General features: G+C 64.3%; 4 protein-coding genes across 5 annotated transcripts; 1 reads left to right on the forward strand and 3 right to left on the reverse strand.

The window, feature by feature from the left end:
• Positions 1-323: 323 nt before the first annotated feature.
• Positions 324-1,804, forward strand: NHP2 (NHP2 ribonucleoprotein). The gene is made up of 4 exons (XM_075766106.1): positions 324-517; positions 604-673; positions 750-855; positions 1,541-1,804. The coding sequence occupies exons 1-4, from the start codon at positions 367-369 to the stop codon at positions 1,664-1,666; spliced, it is 453 nt and encodes a 150-aa protein (XP_075622221.1). The 5' UTR covers positions 324-366; the 3' UTR covers positions 1,667-1,804.
• A 1,317-nt stretch (positions 1,805-3,121) lies between these two features.
• Positions 3,122-7,722, reverse strand: N4BP3 (NEDD4 binding protein 3). 2 transcript variants are annotated; one of them, XM_075766104.1, is made up of 5 exons: positions 7,593-7,722; positions 5,305-5,748; positions 4,535-5,089; positions 4,045-4,302; positions 3,122-3,830 (listed from the first exon to the last, which is right to left on the reverse strand). In XM_075766104.1, the coding sequence occupies exons 2-5, from the start codon at positions 5,716-5,718 to the stop codon at positions 3,258-3,260; spliced, it is 1,800 nt and encodes a 599-aa protein (XP_075622219.1). In that variant the 5' UTR covers positions 5,719-5,748; positions 7,593-7,722; the 3' UTR covers positions 3,122-3,257. The 2 variants fall into 2 exon arrangements, with proteins under 2 accessions (XP_075622219.1, XP_075622220.1); XM_075766105.1 differs by having other exon boundaries at positions 5,305-5,711; positions 7,593-7,689.
• Positions 7,723-12,394: 4,672 nt separating this feature from the next.
• On the reverse strand, positions 12,395-15,192 carry B4GALT7 (beta-1,4-galactosyltransferase 7). The gene is made up of 6 exons (XM_075766420.1): positions 15,039-15,192; positions 14,579-14,935; positions 13,662-13,887; positions 13,314-13,397; positions 13,027-13,131; positions 12,395-12,849 (listed from the first exon to the last, which is right to left on the reverse strand). Exons 1-6 carry the CDS (start codon positions 15,083-15,085, stop codon positions 12,694-12,696), a joined length of 975 nt encoding a protein of 324 aa, XP_075622535.1. The 5' UTR covers positions 15,086-15,192; the 3' UTR covers positions 12,395-12,693.
• Positions 15,193-15,512: 320 nt separating this feature from the next.
• On the reverse strand, positions 15,513-19,151 carry LMAN2 (lectin, mannose binding 2). Its single transcript, XM_075766392.1, has 8 exons — positions 18,977-19,151; positions 18,774-18,892; positions 18,562-18,679; positions 18,203-18,282; positions 16,966-17,127; positions 16,660-16,774; positions 16,216-16,335; positions 15,513-16,059 (listed from the first exon to the last, which is right to left on the reverse strand). The coding sequence occupies exons 1-8, from the start codon at positions 19,116-19,118 to the stop codon at positions 15,899-15,901; spliced, it is 1,017 nt and encodes a 338-aa protein (XP_075622507.1). The 5' UTR covers positions 19,119-19,151; the 3' UTR covers positions 15,513-15,898.
• Positions 19,152-19,677: the final 526 nt, after the last annotated feature.

Genomic DNA, 19,677 nt, shown 5'->3' on the forward strand with positions numbered 1-19,677 from the left:
GCGTTGCCGCCGCGTGTCGCCTCGGGCCGTGCGGGCGGTCGCAGCCCCCCGGTGCTCCGGCCTGTGCCCGCCGGGGAGCCCCGCGCCGGCCGCGCGCGGTGAGGGCCCACGCTGGAACAGCGACCGCGCGCGAGCGACTGCCCGGGCGGCGGGCAGGGAGCCCCGGCGCGAGGGGGCGGCCCACGGCAGGCGCGGAGCGCGCGGGGTCAGGAGGGCGGCGCTCGCCATTGGCCGGCGCGGCGGGCTGGCAGCGCGTGGGGGGGGGGGCGTTGCCGATTGGCTGGCGAAGCCCTGGAGGTTGTTAGTCTCGCCTTCCCGGCCGCGCGTGACCCGGAAGCGGAAGCGGTGTCGCGCGGCGGTGCGGTCATGGCGCGGGAGAAGCAGCTGGAGGCGGCGGCGGAGGCCGAGGGAACTCCCGAGCGCTCGTACCGGGAGCAGCTCGACTACCTGAACCCCATCGCCCAGCCGCTGGCTTCCCGCAAGCTGACGCGCAAGCTCTATAAGTGCATCAGGAAAGGTGTGGCTGGCACTGGGACCGGGGCTCGGCGGGGGCCGGACCGGGCCGTGGTGGCGCAGCTCCCTCACGGTGTGCTTCTCTTGCAGCGGCCAAGCACAAACAGATCCGTCGCGGTGTGAAGGAGGTGCAGAAGTTCATCAACAAGGGCGAGAAGGGGTAAGCGCTGCTCCGGCCCTGCTGGCCCGGTACGGCCCGTTCCCGCCCGGCCGCTGACACGGGCTTTCCCCCGCAGGATCACGGTGCTGGCCGGCGACACGCTGCCTATCGATGTGTACTGCCACATCCCCATCATGTGCGAGGACAGGAGTCTCCCCTACGCATACGTCCCTTCCAAATCGGTAAGGGGCTGGGGCTGCGCAGCCTGGAGGAACCAGCCCCAGCACAAGGGAACCTGGTGGGCAGCACCGGGCCCGGGACAGGAGCCTTCCCGGAGGCACAAATCCAGTGCCTGATAAAGCACCTGGTGCGCATCCATGGCCAGGGCACAAGGGTTGTCGTGGCGCAGATGTAGGAGTGTTTCACTGTGGGACTGCAGAACCTTTTGCCCTAGTCGAGTCCCTGCGGGATTTGGGGACAGGAGCTCTCTGGGACGGAGCGGAGATGCTTTTTCCCCCATTAGTTCTGAGCTGGGACCTGGCCGCTTGCAGAAACAAGACACCGGCCAAGGTGCTTGTGTGGGACATCCTCCCGTTGTAGACTGGAAGTCGGGGCGGGGGGTGGGTGTTGGTGTCTTGGGACTTCACCCCCTGTATAGGCCACTCTGCAGACCCCGGCTCCCCACTCTGGGGAGGGAGGACGGTGCAGGGGACAGGTGCCAGCCCAGCACTTTGCTTCTGGGGTGTAGGAGATGAGCTGGGAACAGGGGTCTTACACCCAGCACGAGTCTGGAGGGCCTGAGGGGCTGGCAGAGACCTCTTCCCTGCGTTAGACCAGCATATGAAGCGTGTTGACTGGGTGTCCAGCCTCCCCTCAAGGGGACCTGGTGCCCCCCAGCCTCCTCACGGCCTCGCTCTGTTCCCACAGGACCTGGGAGCCGCAGCCGGCTCGAAGCGCCCGACCTGCGTTATCATGATCAAGCCCCACGAGGAGTACCAGGAGACCTATGATGAGTGCTTGGAGGAGGTGGAGGCGCTGCCCCTGCCGCTGTGAAGAGCCGGGGACGGGCTGTGCCCCGCGGGGCGGGAGCGGGTCCTCATGCCCCCGATTGTGGGGACGCTGCCGAGGGCACTGACCGGGGGGTGCTGAGCGCCGTGGGGGTGAATAAAGGTGTCTGCGGGGTTTGTAGGACGCGGTCCCGGCGCTCCGTACGGGGGAACGGCGGGGGCGGGGGGGGAGTGTGGTGGGTGGCACGGCTGGGGCCGCCGTGCCGCCAGGGGGCGCTCGCGTGCCGACCCGCGGAGGGCGGGGCTGGACAAACTCTTCCCGCGGAGGGGGGGTGTCCTGGCCGGGTTAAACCATTCCGGGGGGGGGGGGGGGGGGGGTGTCTGTCCGCCCGCCCCCGCGGTGACTCAGCCCGCTGCGATGCCCCGACCGGTTGTACCGCCGAGCCCTGGCCGCCTCCGTCCCCGACACGGCGGCTCCGTTCCCGGGCGGGCCCTGGGTCCGGCAGCGCGGCTGGGATGGGGGCACCCCCCCACCGCCCCTCCCCGGGCTCAGCAGGGCCCGGGCCAGCCCTCTTCCCCCCTCGCGTGGCTGAGAGCCCCGGTGCCCCCCGCCGCGCTGGAGGAAAGCAGAGGCCCAGGCCAGAAGAATGAAATCCGGGTTTATTGCAGGAAAGGCCGAGGAGAGCTGGGCCAGGCTCCGCTCTGACAGGCACAGAGCAGGGCTCCTTCCGCGCCTCCACCCGGCTCCCCCAGCGCTGGCCCAGCTACCCCTCACCCTGGGAGGGGGATGGGGGGGGATGCCCAGGCTTCTCCCCAGCTTGGGGAGCGTCCCAGCCCCCTGCCCACACACCCCAGTCCTCCTCCTCTTCCCGAAAGGACTCCCAGTGCATCAGAGCACCGGACTCCCATCCCTCCTTGCACAAGGCACTCGGCCCCTCTCAGCCCAAGGGTTCCGTGCTGGGAAGCTGCATTAACCACCCTCCATCGCAGAGCATCCCGATACCGGTGGCATGTAAAGCCCCAACAGAGATGCTGGGGCAGCTGCCCCCCCTCCCAGTAGTACCAGCATCTGGCAGGCTTTCCTCACCTGCTTTCCCAGTGGCACCAACACGGGCCAGTCCATGCCCAGGGCACCGCTGGCTCCAGGACACTGGTGACAGGGCAGCCACTGCGAGCAGCAGCTGGAACCCCACAGCAAGGCAGTGGGGCTGGGGACAGGGCTCAAGCCTCTCATTAGCAAGACAGGATGCACAGCCCAGTGATAATATAAACGTATGTAACTTAAGTTACTGAGTTGTAGGGAACAGGGCGGCAGAGCAGGAGGGGCAGGGAATGTCTCACAGGGCGCTTGGTTTCTGCCCCCGTGGCAGAAAGGATCACAAGGCAAATGCTCCTGGAGTCAGAGCACGGGGCACATGCAAGACCCCTACCCTGGCACAGATGACCCCCCCTCCCATCTCCAGAGACACCCCCCCAGAAGGGTCTGAAGCATTGCAAGAAGGAAAAGATCCCTTGTCGCAATCAGTCCTTCTCCCCAGGGCAGTGCCGAGCAGCCAGTCCCTGCAGACCCTGAGATCGTCCCATTGCAGCAGCAAGAGACACTTTCCCCCTTCACAGTCCCACCAGCATCCTGCCGCTCAGATCTTCGAGGACTCCACCCGCTCAATCCACGGTGAGTCGGCCCCGACGTCCCTGGGTTCCGACCGCAGCTGCCGCAGCTCCCGCTCCAGCGCCTGGCTCCGGTGGTACATCTCCATGTAACTGGCCTGGAGCTCCCGCTGGTACCGCAGCACCTTCTCCTTCTCCTCCTGCCAGGTTTTCCTCTCCAGCTCAAAGTTCACAGCCTGCAGCTGGCCCTGGCGTCGCTCCCGCAACAGCTCTGCCCACAGCCACTCCACCTGCCGCTCGAGGGGCTCTGCTGTGTCGCTGTGAAGGCCCCGGCACTTGGAGTCATCAGTTTCGCAGCCAGGGAAGTCCTGGCACGCCGGCATGGGGTCATCGCCGAGCGGCAGCGAGGCACCGGGCTCCGGGGGGCTCTGGAAGGAGTCTGCCAGTTGTGCCAGCTGGGAGTCCCTGGCCTGGACCTCTGCCTTGGCCTCCCGCAGCTGTGTCTTCAGGCTGAAGATCTCACCCAGCTTCTGAGCCATCTCCTCCTGGGTGTCCCGGAGCTGCTGCTTCAGCAGGGAGATCTCTGCTGCCTTCTGGCACACCTGCAGGGCACGGGCAAGCCGTGAATAAGGGTTGGAGGAGCAGGACCCCGGGGGTGGCAGCACCCCAGATTGTCACCACAGCATCCCTGGGGGACCACGATCATCACACCTGGCTCATCCCTCCCATCCTGTTGCCACAAGTGACACCAGAGCAGGGAACCGTTGTCTCCAAGGCCAGGAGGGCGGCAGCAGGGAGGGAAGGAAGGGCACTCACCTCCCACTTGGTCTCCTCCAGCTTGGGGCTGACACGCTCACCCTGGGTCTGCCGGAGCTTGGGCTCCTCGCACTGGCACTGCTGCATGCTCAGCTCCTCCTGCAGCCGCTTCTTCTCCTGCTGCGCCTTGTAGAGCTGCAGCTGTAGTGCCCGCTGCCCGCGCTGTGCCTGCTGCGTCACCTGCTGCAGCCTGGCCATGTACATCTGCTTCAGATCCTCCAGCTCATCCAGCCACAGCCGCTGCTTGTCCTCAAACACCTGCCAGCATAGGTGGACATCGGTGAGGGTCTGTAGCCTGCCTCTAAGCGGGGCAGCCCCAGGGAGGGATCCCAGAAGGTGCCGTGACTTTGGGTCCCCCAGCGCTTGGACGTTCCCAGCCCATCACCCACCACGGCAGGACGCCAGCTCCTTCACGGCTCCCTCCGCCCAGGCACCGCTGCCCCACACCCCTGCCCAGGGCACCCAGCGCAGCCCCAACTGTGTGGCTCACCTGGGTGAAGGGGTCTTCAGTTTCACTAAGGCTCCTCTTGAGCTGCCGCAGCTCTCCTCCCGTCTCCTGCAGCCGGTCCTCCAGCTGCTTCACCGCGTCCTCCAGCGAGTAGGTGAACTCATAGGGCGGTGGGGGCTCCCCAGGGCTCTGCAGCCGGCTCAGCGTGGCCATGCTTTTGCAGGACAGGGGTGCTTTCTCGGGGGCCAGGGGGTCCCTGGGGCTCCGGGAGACCCTGTCCAAGGAGCCCCCGATGTGGTTGATGTGGCCCATGGAGGCGCTGAACTGGCTCTGGGCAGGCTTGAGGCGGGAGCCGTAGGAGGGAAAGCTCTGGATGGAGTTGTGGCTGGAGTCAGAGGCCTCATCCAGGCTGATGGCGTGGAGCAGGTGGGTGCGGAGCGGGCCATGCTGCGAGGCCGCCGTGCTGCTTTGCGACAGCAGCGTGTGCAGGCTCCCGTTGCTCTTGGACAGCTTCTGCCCCTTGGATGAGGACAGGCCCTGCATGGAGACCAGCCCCTTCCCGGCCACCGCCTTGAAGGCTGAGGGCCTGATACGGCACTGAAAAACAAGAGCGGGGGCAGGATGAGCCCAACAGCCCCCACCAGCACATGCAGGCGCCCAGAGCCAGGGAGAACCTGCTCGGTCCCAGCCCATATCCCTGGACATCCTCAAATCCCCACATCCCAACCAGGGCACAGATCGTCCTGCTCCAGCCCCATCCCCTCACAGAGCAGGACCTATTTTGGGGCCCAGCATGGCACCCACAGCCTCACCTTGTCGAAGCGGCCCCTCTCGGGCAAGGAGCTCTTGGAGAAGTCGGCCCCACGGTGATGCTCACGGGAGCAGCGCTCAGGGGACCGGTTCTCACGGTCGCTCTCGTAGTCCCGCTTGTAGGAGGCACCCGACGTCTGGTGCTTCCGCTCTGACCGCATCTCCTTCTTGGCCCCATGCAGGTAGCCAAAGAGCTCCCGCTGGCTCGGCCCCTTCCGCAGCAAGCCGTCAGGCTGTCGAAGCCCCCGCGAGCCCCCCAGCGGGGCCCGCAGCTCCAGGGGGGACAGATCCTGCTTCTCCACCAGGCTGCCCACACTGCCCATGCTGCCAACAACGCCAACGGGCTCCAAGGTGAGGTAGGTGCCAAGGACGCGGGTGTCAGGCTCACAGGTCACAGGACCCTGTGCTGCTGCCATGGAGAATTAGAGAAAAGCCCGGTACCAGCACTGCCGAAGGAGAGACAAAGTCAGCAACGGTGGGCAGCTGGGGCTTCATGCCCCACCGGCACCCCCTTTCCCAGCCGGCCCCAAGGACCGACCCAGGCTCCTGGTGCTGGAAGGACCTGCCAGGCCCCAGTCAGCTCCCTGGGGGATGTGGGAGCCGAGCAAGCAGGGTGCCGGCATGCAGCATGCACCGGGCGAGCTGCGGTGGGGCGGGGGCTCCCTCCTGCCACCCCCCCCCATGGTGGAACACCTCCCTCCCACACCCAGCCCCACCTCCCGCCCGCGGCCGGGGCCGCCACCAAAACAGGCACCTGCCGCCCAGCCAGGCGGGCGAGTTCGGGAGCAGGCAGCACCTGCCCGGGCCTGGCGCCAGCCCTGGCCCGGCAGCACCGAGCCACCCCGCCGGGACCTCAGCGTCCAGACACCCTCCGGAGACCTCCCCAGAATGACCCTGGGGATGCCCAAGTCCCAGGCTCATTTCTTGGCCTCCCCCGGGTGCGCAGGGGATGGGCATCTTCCCTGCCCCACAGGGACGCTTCCCACACGGCATGGGCTCCCACACCACGCAGGGTGAGCTCCCAAGCCCTCCCACGGCCCCGCTCCATTCACAGTTAGGCGCTCCCACCCCAACACCGGGCAGGGACGAGGCAGCCACAGCCCAGCTGCCACATGCGTGCGTCCCCCCCGTGGCCGGACACAGCAGGAGGAAGGTGGGAAGGGGCAGGATGTGTGCAGGACAGTGCAGCTTCCTGCGCAGGTGGCCGGGGGAGGAAGGACGCAAGGATGCCTTTGGCCTCAGCTCTGGCTCCCCAGCTCCAGGGAGGGGGACAATGGCCCTTGCAGCCCTTTGCCAGCAACCATGGTGGAGGGGACATGGCGAGCGTAGCAGGGGCAAGACAGAGCCCACTCCACAGCTCCCAGCCTTGCCGAGGGCTCACGGGCCAGGTTACACCCAGGAAGCTGCCCTGGTTCTCAGCACCACGCGCCGGGTAAACAAACACCCTGCTTTTAATTGCTGCCACGCACAAACCTGTCTGACAGCTCCCGGCCTGCGCTGTCACCTCCCTCCGTGAGCCCAGCACCTGCTCTGGGCATTGGCACCCCACAAAGAGCAGCAGGGACAGACCCCCTGGGTGGATCCGGGCTGTCTGCGGTGCTACCGGGTGTGCACGGGGCTGGGGGACGTGGATGTCCCCATGGAGGGGATGGCGGGGGGGGGGGGGGGGGGAAGTTCGCAGCATCCAGCCCCCAGCACCAGGGCATCCACGGGGAGCAGCTCAGCTGAGCCCCGCAGCGGCTCCTCCCGGCACAGTCGGCCGAGGAAGTAGGTCAGGTTTTTGGGAGGTTTGGGAAGCGCCGGGGGAACCCGAAGGTGTCCTGCCTGCGGCTGGAAGGGTGTCACCCCCCGGGCAGCAAAACACCGGTCCGGCCAGCCTGGCGAGCCCCGGTCCCAACCCCAGCCGTGCCCCCGTCGAGCCCTGCCCAGGCAGGATACGGCCACAAACCCTTTCCCATCCCCTCCGGGCGTGAACCGTGGGGGGCTGCGGGGAGGTGCAGGGGGGGCTGCGGGGAGGCAGGCGCGGGGATCCCCGCGCCTGCCTCCCCGCAGCCCCCCCTGCACCTCCCCGCAGCCCCCACCGAGCCCGGCCGGAATTTCCGGCACGGAGAAGGCGGAGGGGGAGGTCGAACCCTGGGGCCGGGCCCGACCGAGCGCACTGCAGCCGGGGACAAAGCACCGCAACGGCGGAAAGCACCGGGGAAGGGGAGGGGCGCACCGGAGCTGGCCGGGGGGGGGGGGCGGAGTACATCGGGGTTCAGCCGGGAAGCGCACCGGGCCCGCAACTCACCATGCCGGCGGCGCTGCGATCCCGCTCGGCTCCTCTCCCCGCTCCTTCCCTCGCCGCGTTTGAACGCGCCCCTCGGCCGCGGACGCGCGGGCAGCGGGCGGAGCCGGCACCGGCAAATCGCGACGCGGAGGCGGAGGAAGGAGGAAGGAAGGAGGCGGCCCTGCCGTGTCCACCGGCGGGGAGGGGTGGGGAATTGCCCGGGGACGAGCCGGCTGCGTGCAGCGCCGAGCACGCCTTGTGCAAACCACCGCCCCCATCCCTCCCGGAAATCCCTCAGCTACAGCCCCGGGACCGGAACCGGCGATTCCAACCGCCAAACAGTCCCCGGTGGCCCTCACCGCGGCGGGGGGCTGGTGGGAGCAGGCAGTATCGCCCATCCCGGGCGCGGGCTGGGCCGCCGGGGCAAGAGAGAAGGGTTTTGCTCGGCCTCGTCGGCTGCACCAAGGCTCTGCAGAGGGGAGAGGGGTGTTGGCTCTGTGGGACACTCTCTGCACCCACCTCGTGCAGGACAGCGTGTCCTCCCCGCCACAGCACCCACGGGTGGGCAGGAGAGGCCGGAGGTGCCTGTGCTGCACAGCTCACTCCACAGGCTGTGGCATGCCACGGGGGGGCATGGAGTACCCTCGTGGGGCTGCCACCCACCCCAGCACCTGGCCGGGCACCAGTGAGACACGACAGGCTTCATCCCTCTGAATCGACCCTGCCACGTCCTGGCCGGGAGCTGGTTTTGTCAGTTGCCACCCCGCAAGCATGCCAGGCGCAGGGAGCAGGGATCATGGCATCGGGGGGGACACCTGGTCACCGGGCATCCCAGCAGGCTCAGGGAGCGGGACACCTGCAGCAGCCCTGCTCTGTCCCCATGGCAGCCCATGCACAGCACCCGTCTCTTCCGGAGGAGGAATCGCACCCGCACTGTCCCTAGCCAGGGTTCAGGGATGCCTGCATCCGGCGTGCTCGCACACTGGGACCCTGCTCGCTGCCAGCTCCGCCCGCTGCACACCAGAGTCCTCAAGCTGTGCTGCCAGTGCTCACCCACACACACACACTGTCCCCAGTCCCTGCTCACCAGGCTCACATGCTTGCATTATCCTCGGTGCGGTGCCAAGGCACGCAAACGCTCCCTCCGTCCCTTTCCTCCCTGTTCCCCGTGGCTCTTTTTCACCACCCAGCTGCACGCCGGAGCTGCAGCACACGTGGCCTCTGAACAGAGGAGCCCTTCGCAACAGTGCCATTTCCCAACCTGTTGGCATCAGGAATGTGTTTGTGATGCCCCGGCCCTCTGCCTGGAGCTCAGCCATGCCCAGAGCACCCCTAGCAGCCCGTGAGGCCGCTGGGTCCCTGCCAGAGGCAGAGGCACATGCCCGCAGTGGCAGGCAGTAACAGCATCCTGCCGGGGCCTCGGTCCAGGCAGGTTGCAGTGATGCCGGGCTGACTTCAACAGGTGCTGGTCATAGCCGCACCCCTCCTTCCTGTCTGCCCCGTTTCCTGCCGCCGCTTCTCCACCACGGGCTGCACTCCCCCGAGCACGTCTCTGTGGGATGGCAGCTCCCGCGGGGCCCCGGGGCTTGGCCCTGCCCGGAACACGCCGGCAGCCAGGGATGCCCCATTCCCTGGGCAGAGATGCTCCTGACTCCTGTCAGCTTTTCCCCAGCCCCCTCTCTCCGCTCACCTCAGCCCCCAGGTCCCCTCCACATCATGATGCTACAGCAATTTCACATGGCTGCCAGCAAACCTCTCCGGGCAACACCCGGTTTAAAACAACCTGGCAATAGAAGCCAGCCGATTGGATTGCCGTGCCCGCAGCAGCCCCCGCATGGCCTCCTGAACGGCAATTTGGGCCCCAGAAGGGGGGCTGCAGAGGGGCAGGGCTGGGACTCCATGGGCTCTCTCTGTCCCTGAGCATCCTGACCCCCTCCTCAGGGTTTCTGAGAGCACAGGAACGCGGGGAGGCCTTTGGCTCGGCTCCACGGGGCTCCTGGGACAGCAGGCAGGGTGTTATCCATCTGCAGAAAGGCAGTGGGGAAAAACCTTGTCCCCTCCCACTGGGCCATTGCTAATAACAAAGTGCGTGGGGGGGGAACGGAGCCGAGCGACCTCCAAGTCACATTCAGGGCTATAAAAGGAAGCCAGGTCTCCAGCACGGCGCCTCTTCCACAAAAGCAACCAGAGGATGAGGGGGCTGCGAGTGGAGCTGAGAAATAGCTGCCAGGCAGCGGGAGAGGAGCCTTTAGCACTGAGCGAAGTGCGAGGTGCACATATGCTGTTTCTGCACATCTACGTCTTCATGAAACCTGCCCGAAACTGTGTCATCTATTTTGAACGGCGCAGAGAAATACTTTGATCTGCCTCCGCCAGCCCTGGCTGTGGTTCAGGCACTGGTGAGGGGCTGGCATACAGGTGGCCGATCCCAAATCCTGCGCAATGGAGCGACAGGAGCAGGGCTGCTGGGCCGACAGCTCCTGACCCCGACCACAGCGAGGGACGTGACGGGTCCTGGGAACACCTCTGGAGCAGTGCACCGCATGTCCAAGCCCACCTGCGATCTTCGTGCCAGACACCAGTGCTGCTTCTGGGCCGCTGGGCTGGAGAGGCCATTGGGAGCTCTTGGGCAGCACGTCCCCACATCGCCCTGGGGCAAGGACAAGCCCCGAGCTAGGGAGGAGGACAGGCTGGGCCTGCCTGCACCTTGGATGATGCAAAGCAGCACAGCCTGATCGTCACCGCCCTGCACCACCACCTCGACCCCTTCCTCGGGAGGCAGCCCCCCTCACACCCTGGTCTGCAGGGCTCCAGGCTCCAGGCTCCTCACCCAGCTCCAGAGTGGTACGGAGAGCAGATGGCACCAGATCTCTCCAGACGCCCCAATCCCGCTGCCCCTATGCAGTACACGACCCCCACACTTGGCTCTGATGCTTTTGCCTCCCTCATCCCAGCACTCCTCCCCGGAGGTGCCAATGTCCCCAGGGCCGCTCGTCTTCCCGGCACGGTGACAGCTTCTGTCTAGGGACGTCTGCAGGCACCCAGCAAAGCGACCGCTCTGGGAAGTGCCAGGCAGGGAACGAGGACAGAAGGGGGCCAGGAAACATGGAGGGCCTGGTGCCAGTGCTGGTGATGGGGCTGAACGGAGGGGTACCGGCTGCTTGGCTGGGTCTGCCCAGCTTGAGGAGGCAGCAGCACCCAAAATGCATGCCAAGACCCCAGAGCCCACGCAAAGTCCCAGTGCCCAGTCCCACACATGGCACCATCTGTGAGCCAGCCCAAGCACCCTCCGCTCTGGAGCGGCACAGCACCATTTCACCCAGCAGCCCAAGCAGGCAGCCAGGCCAGGCTGGTGGTGGAGGAGAGGAGCCCAGCACTGGCAGGGGTCTCTCCTGAGTGTTAGTGGGCATTTCCACCAGCTCCACAACCCCTCCTCCCACCTGGGGCTCGAGAGCTGGGTCCTGAGCAGGACATGCGGCCCCCCTGCCCCTCCTGCTCAGATCTGCACATCCCACTTCCCAGCAAAAGGTGCTGGTGTGGCTGATTTCTACCAAACCCAAACAACTGGCAGCCCCCAGTGTCCTTCCTCACCCATTGGGACCTTCCCAGCTTCCCCACCTCCTGCGTCCGGCACTGCAAAGTACCCAGGCACGTTCCCAGCAGCCAGAGGAGGACATTCTCCTGGTCCTCACATCTCCTGCCCCCGGGCACTCCCAGCACACAGCACCAGTGCTTCTGCCACCTCCCACGGGCTGCTCTTGCTCTGACAGCAGCAGGCCCCCAGGTGACCGCACAGGTTGGGCTCTGGGGGACCCAGGGTTTGCAGGGTACGTCTGCCCAGTCACCTCCTGCTCACCAGCACCCCAAGGCTAACACAGCCCTTTGCCCGGGCACCTTCCCCCAGCCGTTCACTGACCCAGACAAGCCACATCCACAGTGGGGAGCTTGAGCCCACAGCAAAGTCCTCGCAGGCTCTGCCAGCAGTGGGGGAACAACACTGGGATACCCCTAGCAAGTAAATCCCCCACCCGACCCTGCTGGAAAGGGCAGCCCAGGCCCTTGTCCTGCCACAACATGGGAGAAACTGGCCTGGCAGCAAGGCAGGACCAGGCAGCTAGAGCAAGTGTGCAAGATCTACAGCCTGAGCCCCCATAGCCTTGCCTCTCCCTCATCAACCCAACCCCCCCGTTCCTACCTCCAAGGGGAGCGTCCCAGCCCCTGCCTCACCCAGGGAAGCTCTCGTTCCCCTCGACTCAGGGGGGTTAGGGGCGACCATCCTAATTCCTGCCCTTCACCCACACCACCAGCACTGCGGTGAGCCTGCCAGCCAGTCCTTCCCAGGACACCTCATACAGGGCCAGAGCAGATCCCAGTTCCCCTCAGCACTTCTGGGGGGACATCAGGTTCTCCAAACCCCCCAAAAAAGGCTGAGGCAGCATGTGCCACAGGAGACAGGCAAGGAAGGGAGCAGCTCAGCCAGAACTCTCCTCCTTCCTCCACAGAGAGAAGTCCTGGGCTACCTCAACTGCTGACATCCAGCAGAGCTGTGGATGCTGGGGCTCGGGGCACGGCTCAACCACAATCACTTCCTGCAATGAAGCAGCCACAGCTCAGCCCTGGGGGTACCCGGCAGCTGAAACATGGGCACCATCTCACTCAGAGCCTGTTTCAGACTGGCTTGGCCTCTGAACCAGAGCAGATGGCCTCTCCAGACAGAGCGCAGCCAGGGCCAAGCCAGAAATGAGTGTGCTGAAGCCACAGGTGAAGGAAGCAGGAAAAAGGAGCAGCATGGCATGGCCCGGGGCGTTCACAACCCACAAGTGCCCTGATAGTTCTTTATTGTCCTCTGAGCTGGGTGGCAGCTCAGCCATGTCCAGCGCAGGAAAACTGCCTCCTGCACCTGCCCTGGGAGGCAGCACCAGCACCCGCAGCGACAGCCGCTCTCAGCCTCTTCTGTTGGTCCCAGCAAAGCCCGGTTCTCGGCCTCTTCTGTTCTTCTGTGTCTCACCAGCACTGCCATGCTCGTCCGCTGCAAAAATCCTGCCTGCTCCAAGCAGCTTGGTGGCAGCCCCGGCATCTTGGCACAAGCACAGCGCACATGACTGGCACACGGGAGACTGGCTCAGCCAAACGTGCACCAAGGGGTCTCACTTGTGTCACAGTCCAGCAAGATATTAAGGACGGTGCAAGGGGCTCCTGCCACACTCAGAGCAGTCCGTGACTCGATTCGGTACCTCACGTTGTTCAGACCTCCCTCCCGATCCACCTTAAACTGTTCCTGAGGAAGAGAAAGATCACTCAGCCCAGGCTGGTTTCCAGTGGAGAGGGAAGCACCCAGTGCCCGGGGAGCGAGCCCAGAGCTGGCAGGGGACGACATGAGCAAGGAGGGCTCAGAGCACATGGTGATGACAACACGAATCTCCCATGGTTCCCCTCGACCAGACGGAGGTCTCACCTGCTTCTGCGCAGCAATACGCTTCTGGTCTCTCTTCCTCCAGGCTGGGTCATGCAGGTGCTGGAAAGTCTCGTATCCAGTCGTGATTCCAGAGGGACGGCGAACCTGGAAGGAAAGCAAAGCTTCTGTAAAGCTACCAGAAAACCTGCCATGCCTGCTTCTGGAACGGGAAGCGGAAAAAGGGCTGCCTTCCCCAGGTCCTTACCTGGGCAGCTACAGCCAGGGGCCAGGTGGGGAGACAAGGAGAAGGGCAATTTCAACCTAGCAGGCCATGGAGCACCCCTTACCTGGAGACCGGCTCCTTTGATACGCCGATAAAACTCATCGTCCTCCCGTCCCCAGCCCCAGAAGCGGTTGGACATGCCATTGCACTGAAATGAGAAGAGCATCATACCAGCCAAGGTCCAGTCCAGCACAACTCCACGTGGCACAGAGAAGCAGACACCAGCACAAGCCCTGAGCACCAGCACAGCCTTCCCTCCCCTGCCCCCAGCAGTTCAGGCAGCAACCTCTGTCCCCAAACCATTTTGACTCCCCCCCTCCCAAGCGTGAAACACAAAATGTACGACTCTTCACCAAAACGGTGGCGTAGCCCCTGCCCCAAAGTGGCCGGGACATCCCCCCCACGTGCTCACCATCTCATAGTGCTGCTTGGTGAGCAGCAGGATGCCACCCACATAGGTCTTATAGTGGTAGAGCGGGTGTAGCTCTGGGGATGCCACGTGGAAAGGCCCTGCCTCCGGAAAGCCGTAGTCCAGCTGCTCATTGAGGGGCAGGAGATCGACGTCGTGCATCGCAATGTAGTCGGTGTTGTTGCCACTCTCCAGGAAGCCCACGTTGATCAGGGACGCCCTGTTAAACCTGCCATGGGACCGGGGACTCTCAGCACCAGGCACAGCAGCCACCATCCCTTCACGTCCCTCTCCCGTGCTCCTCAAAACTCAATGTTCGACTGGTCCCCAAACGGGGACACACACAAACACAGTATTCCCTGCTTTCACAGCGCCAGGTGCCACTGCTGCCTGTCCCGAAACTGCACCCCTGCTTCTGCCTACACAGGCAGCACACACTGAGCCCGATGGCAATGCACAGGGGTTTGGCCACTGCAGAGCCCAAAGGGCTACAGCACACCCTGTGTGGGGAGCTCCACAGCACCCGCCAGGGCTGCAGGCAGGTACCAGACAGCGAGCAGGGGGTTAGCGATGGCATTTCCAAACACCCCACCGTATTTCTTTGAATTTCAGCATCCCCAGATGTTTGTGGCCATGGCCCTGCAACACTGGGGAGAAAGCTGAAATGTCTAGGGGTAGACAATTCTTTTCTTGCTTAGGAAGAAAGAGGAAAATACCGCTTTGTCCTTCTATAAGCTCAAGAGTGAGCAAATTTGGGGAGAGCATCACGCCCCAGCCCAGACTCCCTGCTGTCCGAGCCCCATGCTTCTCCACGCTGGCAGAGGCAAGCGGGAGGCCCTCTCAGCACTCACAGCAGGGAGAGAGTTTCGGAGAAGGGCCCCATCACTGCCTTTGCTCGCCGCAGCGACGGGAGACACTACCTGAAATGATCCACCTGGTTGAGGATGAAGATGTGATGGCGGATCCTCTTCTTGCTCAGGAAGCGGTGCATGTAGGGCACGAAGGCCAGCAGCTCCTCGAAGCGCTCCCGGAATGGGACGAGCAGCGCCAGGCGGTGGGGACCCCACGACGGCTCGTCCTCCGCCGGCTGGAGGGGAGCCTGGGGCGGGCAGGGCTGGCGGGGAGCCCCCCGGCTCTGCCCACCGCCGAGGACCGGCCCCTCGCCCGAGCAGCTGAGCTGGAGCCAGAGCAGCGAGGCGAAGCCCAGGAGCAGCGCCAGGAAGAAGAGCGGGAAGACAGAGAACCGGCCGGGCAGCAGGCCCAGGAGCGGCGGGGACCTGCGGTACAGCGGCGGGTCAGCGGCCGGCGGGGACACCACACACACCCCCACACACACCCCCCTTCCTCCTCCTCCTCCCCGCCCGGTGTCGCCCCGCTCACCCGCCGCCGCGCAGGCGGAGCGCGGCCCTGCGGCGGGCCGGGCCCATGGCGCTCAGCCGGCCCCGCCACCCGGCCCCGCCGCGGGACACGCTGGCTGCGCCCCGCCGCTCCCCCCGCCCGGAAACGCGGCTCGGCCCCGCCGTTCCGCCCGGCTCCCTTCCGCCCGGCGAGGCGGGCCGGGGGCGGGCCCGGGCCTGCGGGACGCACACACCACCGCCGCCGGCCCGGGCCTCCCCTCCTCCGGGCAGCGCACCGGAAACCTCCGGGACAGCCGCTCTTCCTCGGCGTCCTTCCGCAGGAGTCTCCGGGGAACACCTCCCCCCCAACCGGGACCTCCCGGGGCAACCCGCCCCCCCCCCCCAAGCGGGGACTCCCACACACAGCCCCAGCTCACTCAGCCCCCCTGGGGCTTCTTACCCCCCCTCCCCAGCAGAACCCCCCTTTTCCCACCCCAGACAGAGCCAGAGGCACAGCTGGTGTCAGTCCTTTAATGCCCCACTCGCAGCCCCCTCCCCACAGCCCCCTTACATTCACACCCGCCGCTGCTTGCCCCCCCCCCCGCCCCAGGCAGCACGGCAGGTCCCATCTGGCGGGGGGAGCGCCAGAAAAATGGGGGGGAGCAACATCTGTCCTCCCATATCACAGCCCAAGGCAAGGGGCACGTCTGCGGCAGATGGGGGCCCCCAGCAGCAATCACCCCCCTCGGTCCAACGCGCCCGATGCCAGGCAGGGGTTACAGCCAAACAGACAGATAAGAAAATACTTCTGATATTTCCCAGAAACAGCGTTTAGAAACCACAGTTTTTGCAGCTCCCCATAGAAAAGATGGGTTTGGGCACAGGCCACGGCCCATGTCTTCTCTAGTAGAAACGCTTGTTCCGCTCCTGGCGTTTCTGGAAGACCACAGCTCCCACCACAGCGCACACAATGATGCCCAGCAGCGCGCACAGTAGCAGAAGGAACACCTTCCAGCCCGTCAGAGGACCACTTCGGAAATTCCCCGTTGGGTCATCCACATTGTCTGCAAGGACAGGAACAGCTACAGAGACAGACCCAGCCTCGGCTCCTACAGGGTCTCGCAGGGACTCACAGCTCTGATGCCTTCCAACAGGCCTTTAAATGTCCAGCCCCAGCATCCCAATCCTCCACCGAAGGTTTCTGAAGCCCAGAGACTCACCTTTGGGAGATTTAAGGAGGCTGACGCTAGGCTCAATCTTAGTCCAGTCAACAGTCTCATCTTCTAGAGGGTGCTCCACCATGAGCTGGAATAGCTTCATTGAGATAATGTCGTGATTGTCTAGGGAACAACCATCAGCACCGAGGACCGTCAGAAGCTCTGAGAGATGTCCACGTGCTCAGAGCACCCCTAGGACCATGCTCTGCCAGGGCCAGGTCTCCTTCCCTCTCAAGCCACCCTCACACCCCAGGTATCAAACCACAATTTGAGATGTTCCTCAGCTCTTAGGTGTCTCCTTTCTCAGGCCATGGGTCCCTACCCAATAGGGTCTCAAGATTTTAACAATTCAGGGAAAAGAAGCCATCAAAGCCATCCAATGCATCTGTAGCATCATATTCTGGGCCCCAAACAGCAGGTATTCCTGCAAGCAAAGCCCCCTCTCACCAGACAAATCTCCAGTGCCAGCAGAAGCACCAAAGAAATAGCCAGTTGGCAGCTGCACCCCTGCAATGTCAATGCAGTTCTTCCATTCGTTTTTATCTTCCACGTCAGTCATCACCTGCAAGACACGGGAGCGTCACACCAAGAACACGCATCGCCATCCTGCTCGCCTGCAGCTCTCTGGGAGCCGGATGCGCAGTGGTCAAGCCTGGAAAACCATCTCCAGGTCACACAGCAACACCTGCCCCTCAGCACTGCACCGTCTAACATGCGAGAGACACCCCGCAGAAGGTGTCCGCCACATCTCACCGTCAGGCGGCCTCGGGAGTACCGAATTGCCAGGAAAGTGTCATGGTTCTGGTTCCGAAGGTCGGCGGTGCATCCCGCCAGCTCTGTCCAGCGCCCGTCCTTACTGTGGTCGTATGTCAGGGAGCCATTGTTCACCATCGCGGAGATATAGGGGAACATGCGCTGCAGGGAGGAGAGCGCTGCTGCTTTCAGTCTGCAGGAGCTGCAGACCCAAGAGCCACCTTCCCCTGCCAGGGCAGAATCTCAGTGACAGCAGGATCTCAGCCAGGCACGGCAAGAACCACAGCTTTGCTGCGCAGTTGGGTACGGAGGGCAGAACAATGAAATCAAGGCCCCTTTTCTATGTGAAGCTGCTTCTAAACTGAGCAAAAGCTTGTTCTGGCTAAAGCAGAGTCACCATTTCTGACCTTCCATATCAAGACCCCCCTGAGCTCACACAGTATGGCGTGCCCAGGGCAGTGAGACCGCCCCAGACTTGCAGAGTAAGTACCAGGCCGGGTAAGAAGTGTTAAGCACAGAGCATGAGACCCAGAATGGGCAGAAATCTCCGTAAGCAGCAGAACCACACTCAGAGCTTTGCTGTCAATAGATCACGTACACCAGGAGAAGCCAAGTGGAGGCAAGAATTCACCTCCCAGTGAGCATCAAGACAACAAGGAGTTGGGTCATTTCCAGCCACTTTATGACTTAAGTATCACGGTTTTGGTGCAACAGATCTCACTAGCACAGTTACGTGTTCTGATTGTACTGTAACAACATCCACGAACACAGAGCAGGAGACAAAAAAGGGACCAACAGCCCCCAAACTTTTTGGCCAAACTATTTCGGCCACAGAGAGCAGAAAGCCAGCCTGGGAGTTTCTTTTTTAGAGACATCTAAGTTGGAAACAATGTGGCACGATCAACCAAAGCACAAAGAAATGACACTCAGGATGAATACACTTTCAAGTGGATTCATCTAAGTCAACTTAATAGGTGGTGCACAGCTTACACCAGCCCCGTGCCACCCTCTCATCCTGAGGGGAAAAGGCCTTGGAAACATCTGTGTAATCAACAACAGCAGAAGACAGAGCAAAGAGCTTCTTATCTCCATTAATACACCTACAAACTCTTCCCTTTACCAGCTCCCATGACACGAAGAGCAGCCCACTCTCACATAAGGAGAATGAAGCACTCAGAGCACAAAGCTGCAAGGAAACAGCCTCCTCGGCACTGATTGAGCTCCCCAACCTACTCACCTCTGTCGCTTCATCGTTGGGATACGTATCAAGGAAAATAGCCAGTCCGTGAAAGTTGTCCTTGCTGCCAAAGACAGGACCTGGAACAGGGCAGAACACAAGGAACAGAAGGCTCTCAGATGGAATTTGTGCTCAGAGACTTGGATTGAAAAGAGCTGTAAGAGCTGTTTGTTGCCAGGCAGATGACCAAGAGCGCCTGTTTCCAGGGCAGAACACACCATCCCGATCCAGCGACACCAGACAGAGAGGAGCTCAAACGCCCTCCCTAGTGAGAAACCTTCACAGGGGTGGCTCCAAGGGCAGCTCCCCGGGTCGCCCCAGGGCACGGATGAGTGCTGACACCCGGCTGCGCACCGTACCTGGCACCAGGCGCTCCTGCGTGTACCACAGAGCCAGGCCGTCCCCGTGCAGGTTCTTCTTGCCGGCTCCATGGATCTTGAAGTGGACGTGGAGCTCCCAGTCCTTGAGGAAGCAGGGCTGTGCGGAGAGACCGCCCGGCGCCATCAGGGCAAGACCGGGGAGAGGCGCTGGGGCCGCCCCGGGCCCCGCCGGCCTCCCCCCAGGCTCTCACCACGCGGTTCCAGATGGAGCCCTCCCGGCTGCGCTCGTCGGGCGTCAGGCGGACGTACTGGCTGGTGACCATGGTGCTGCCCTGGAAGTCCCACAGCGGCATCGCGGCGGAGCCCGCGCCTGCAACGGGCAGAGAGAGCGCGGCTCAGCCCGGGCCGCCGCGGGGCGTCCGTCCCGTCCCGCCCCCCGCGGCCCCCCGCGCACCCTGATACGGCTTCATCAGCGAGTGCTCCCGCTTCAGGTGCTCGCTGTTGCCGTCCGTGAGCTCGGCGGGCGCCGGGCGCGGCCCGGCCGCCACCAACAGCAGCGCCGCCGCCACCAGCAGCCCGCCCGCACCCGCCGCCATCCTCCGCTTCCGCCTTCCGGCGCGCCGCTCCCGCCCCCCGGCCCCGCCCGGGAACGACAACTTGCGCCGCCAATCAGAAATCCACACACCACCGCGTTCCCGCCTCCGCTGGCAAGCGTCACTCCTGCCCGCCTATGGCTGAGGAGGGGGCGGGGCCAGGGAGTCGCGCAGCTCCCGCCGTGCTTTTGGCGGGAGGTTGGGAGGGGGGAGGAGCGGCAGAGCGTTTCCCGGCGTGCACTGCGCGGGCGCGGCGACGGGCAGCATGCCGGGCGCTGTAGTCCGCTCTCCCACCTCGTGCCAATCACGTGAGCGCGGGAACGTGCGCGGACAAGTCCTCGCCGCCTGTCGCCATGGCAACGCCACACAAGATGGCGCCAGGCGCAAGGGACGGGGCTCGGCCCTGGCCCGCCTGGGGGTCCCGGCCTCGGCGATGGCCCCAGCTGGGGGCCCTGCAGGCCGCAGAGCGGCGGGGCAGAGGGCGGCGCTGTCCCTGCACCGCGAGAAGGACTGGCCGAGGCAGCACAGAAGTTACAGGCAGCTTTATTGGGGGCCGCAGGGC

This window comes from Balearica regulorum, chromosome 14, assembly GCF_011004875.1.
Source record: "Balearica regulorum gibbericeps isolate bBalReg1 chromosome 14, bBalReg1.pri, whole genome shotgun sequence".
NCBI lineage: Eukaryota > Metazoa > Chordata > Aves > Gruiformes > Gruidae > Balearica > Balearica regulorum.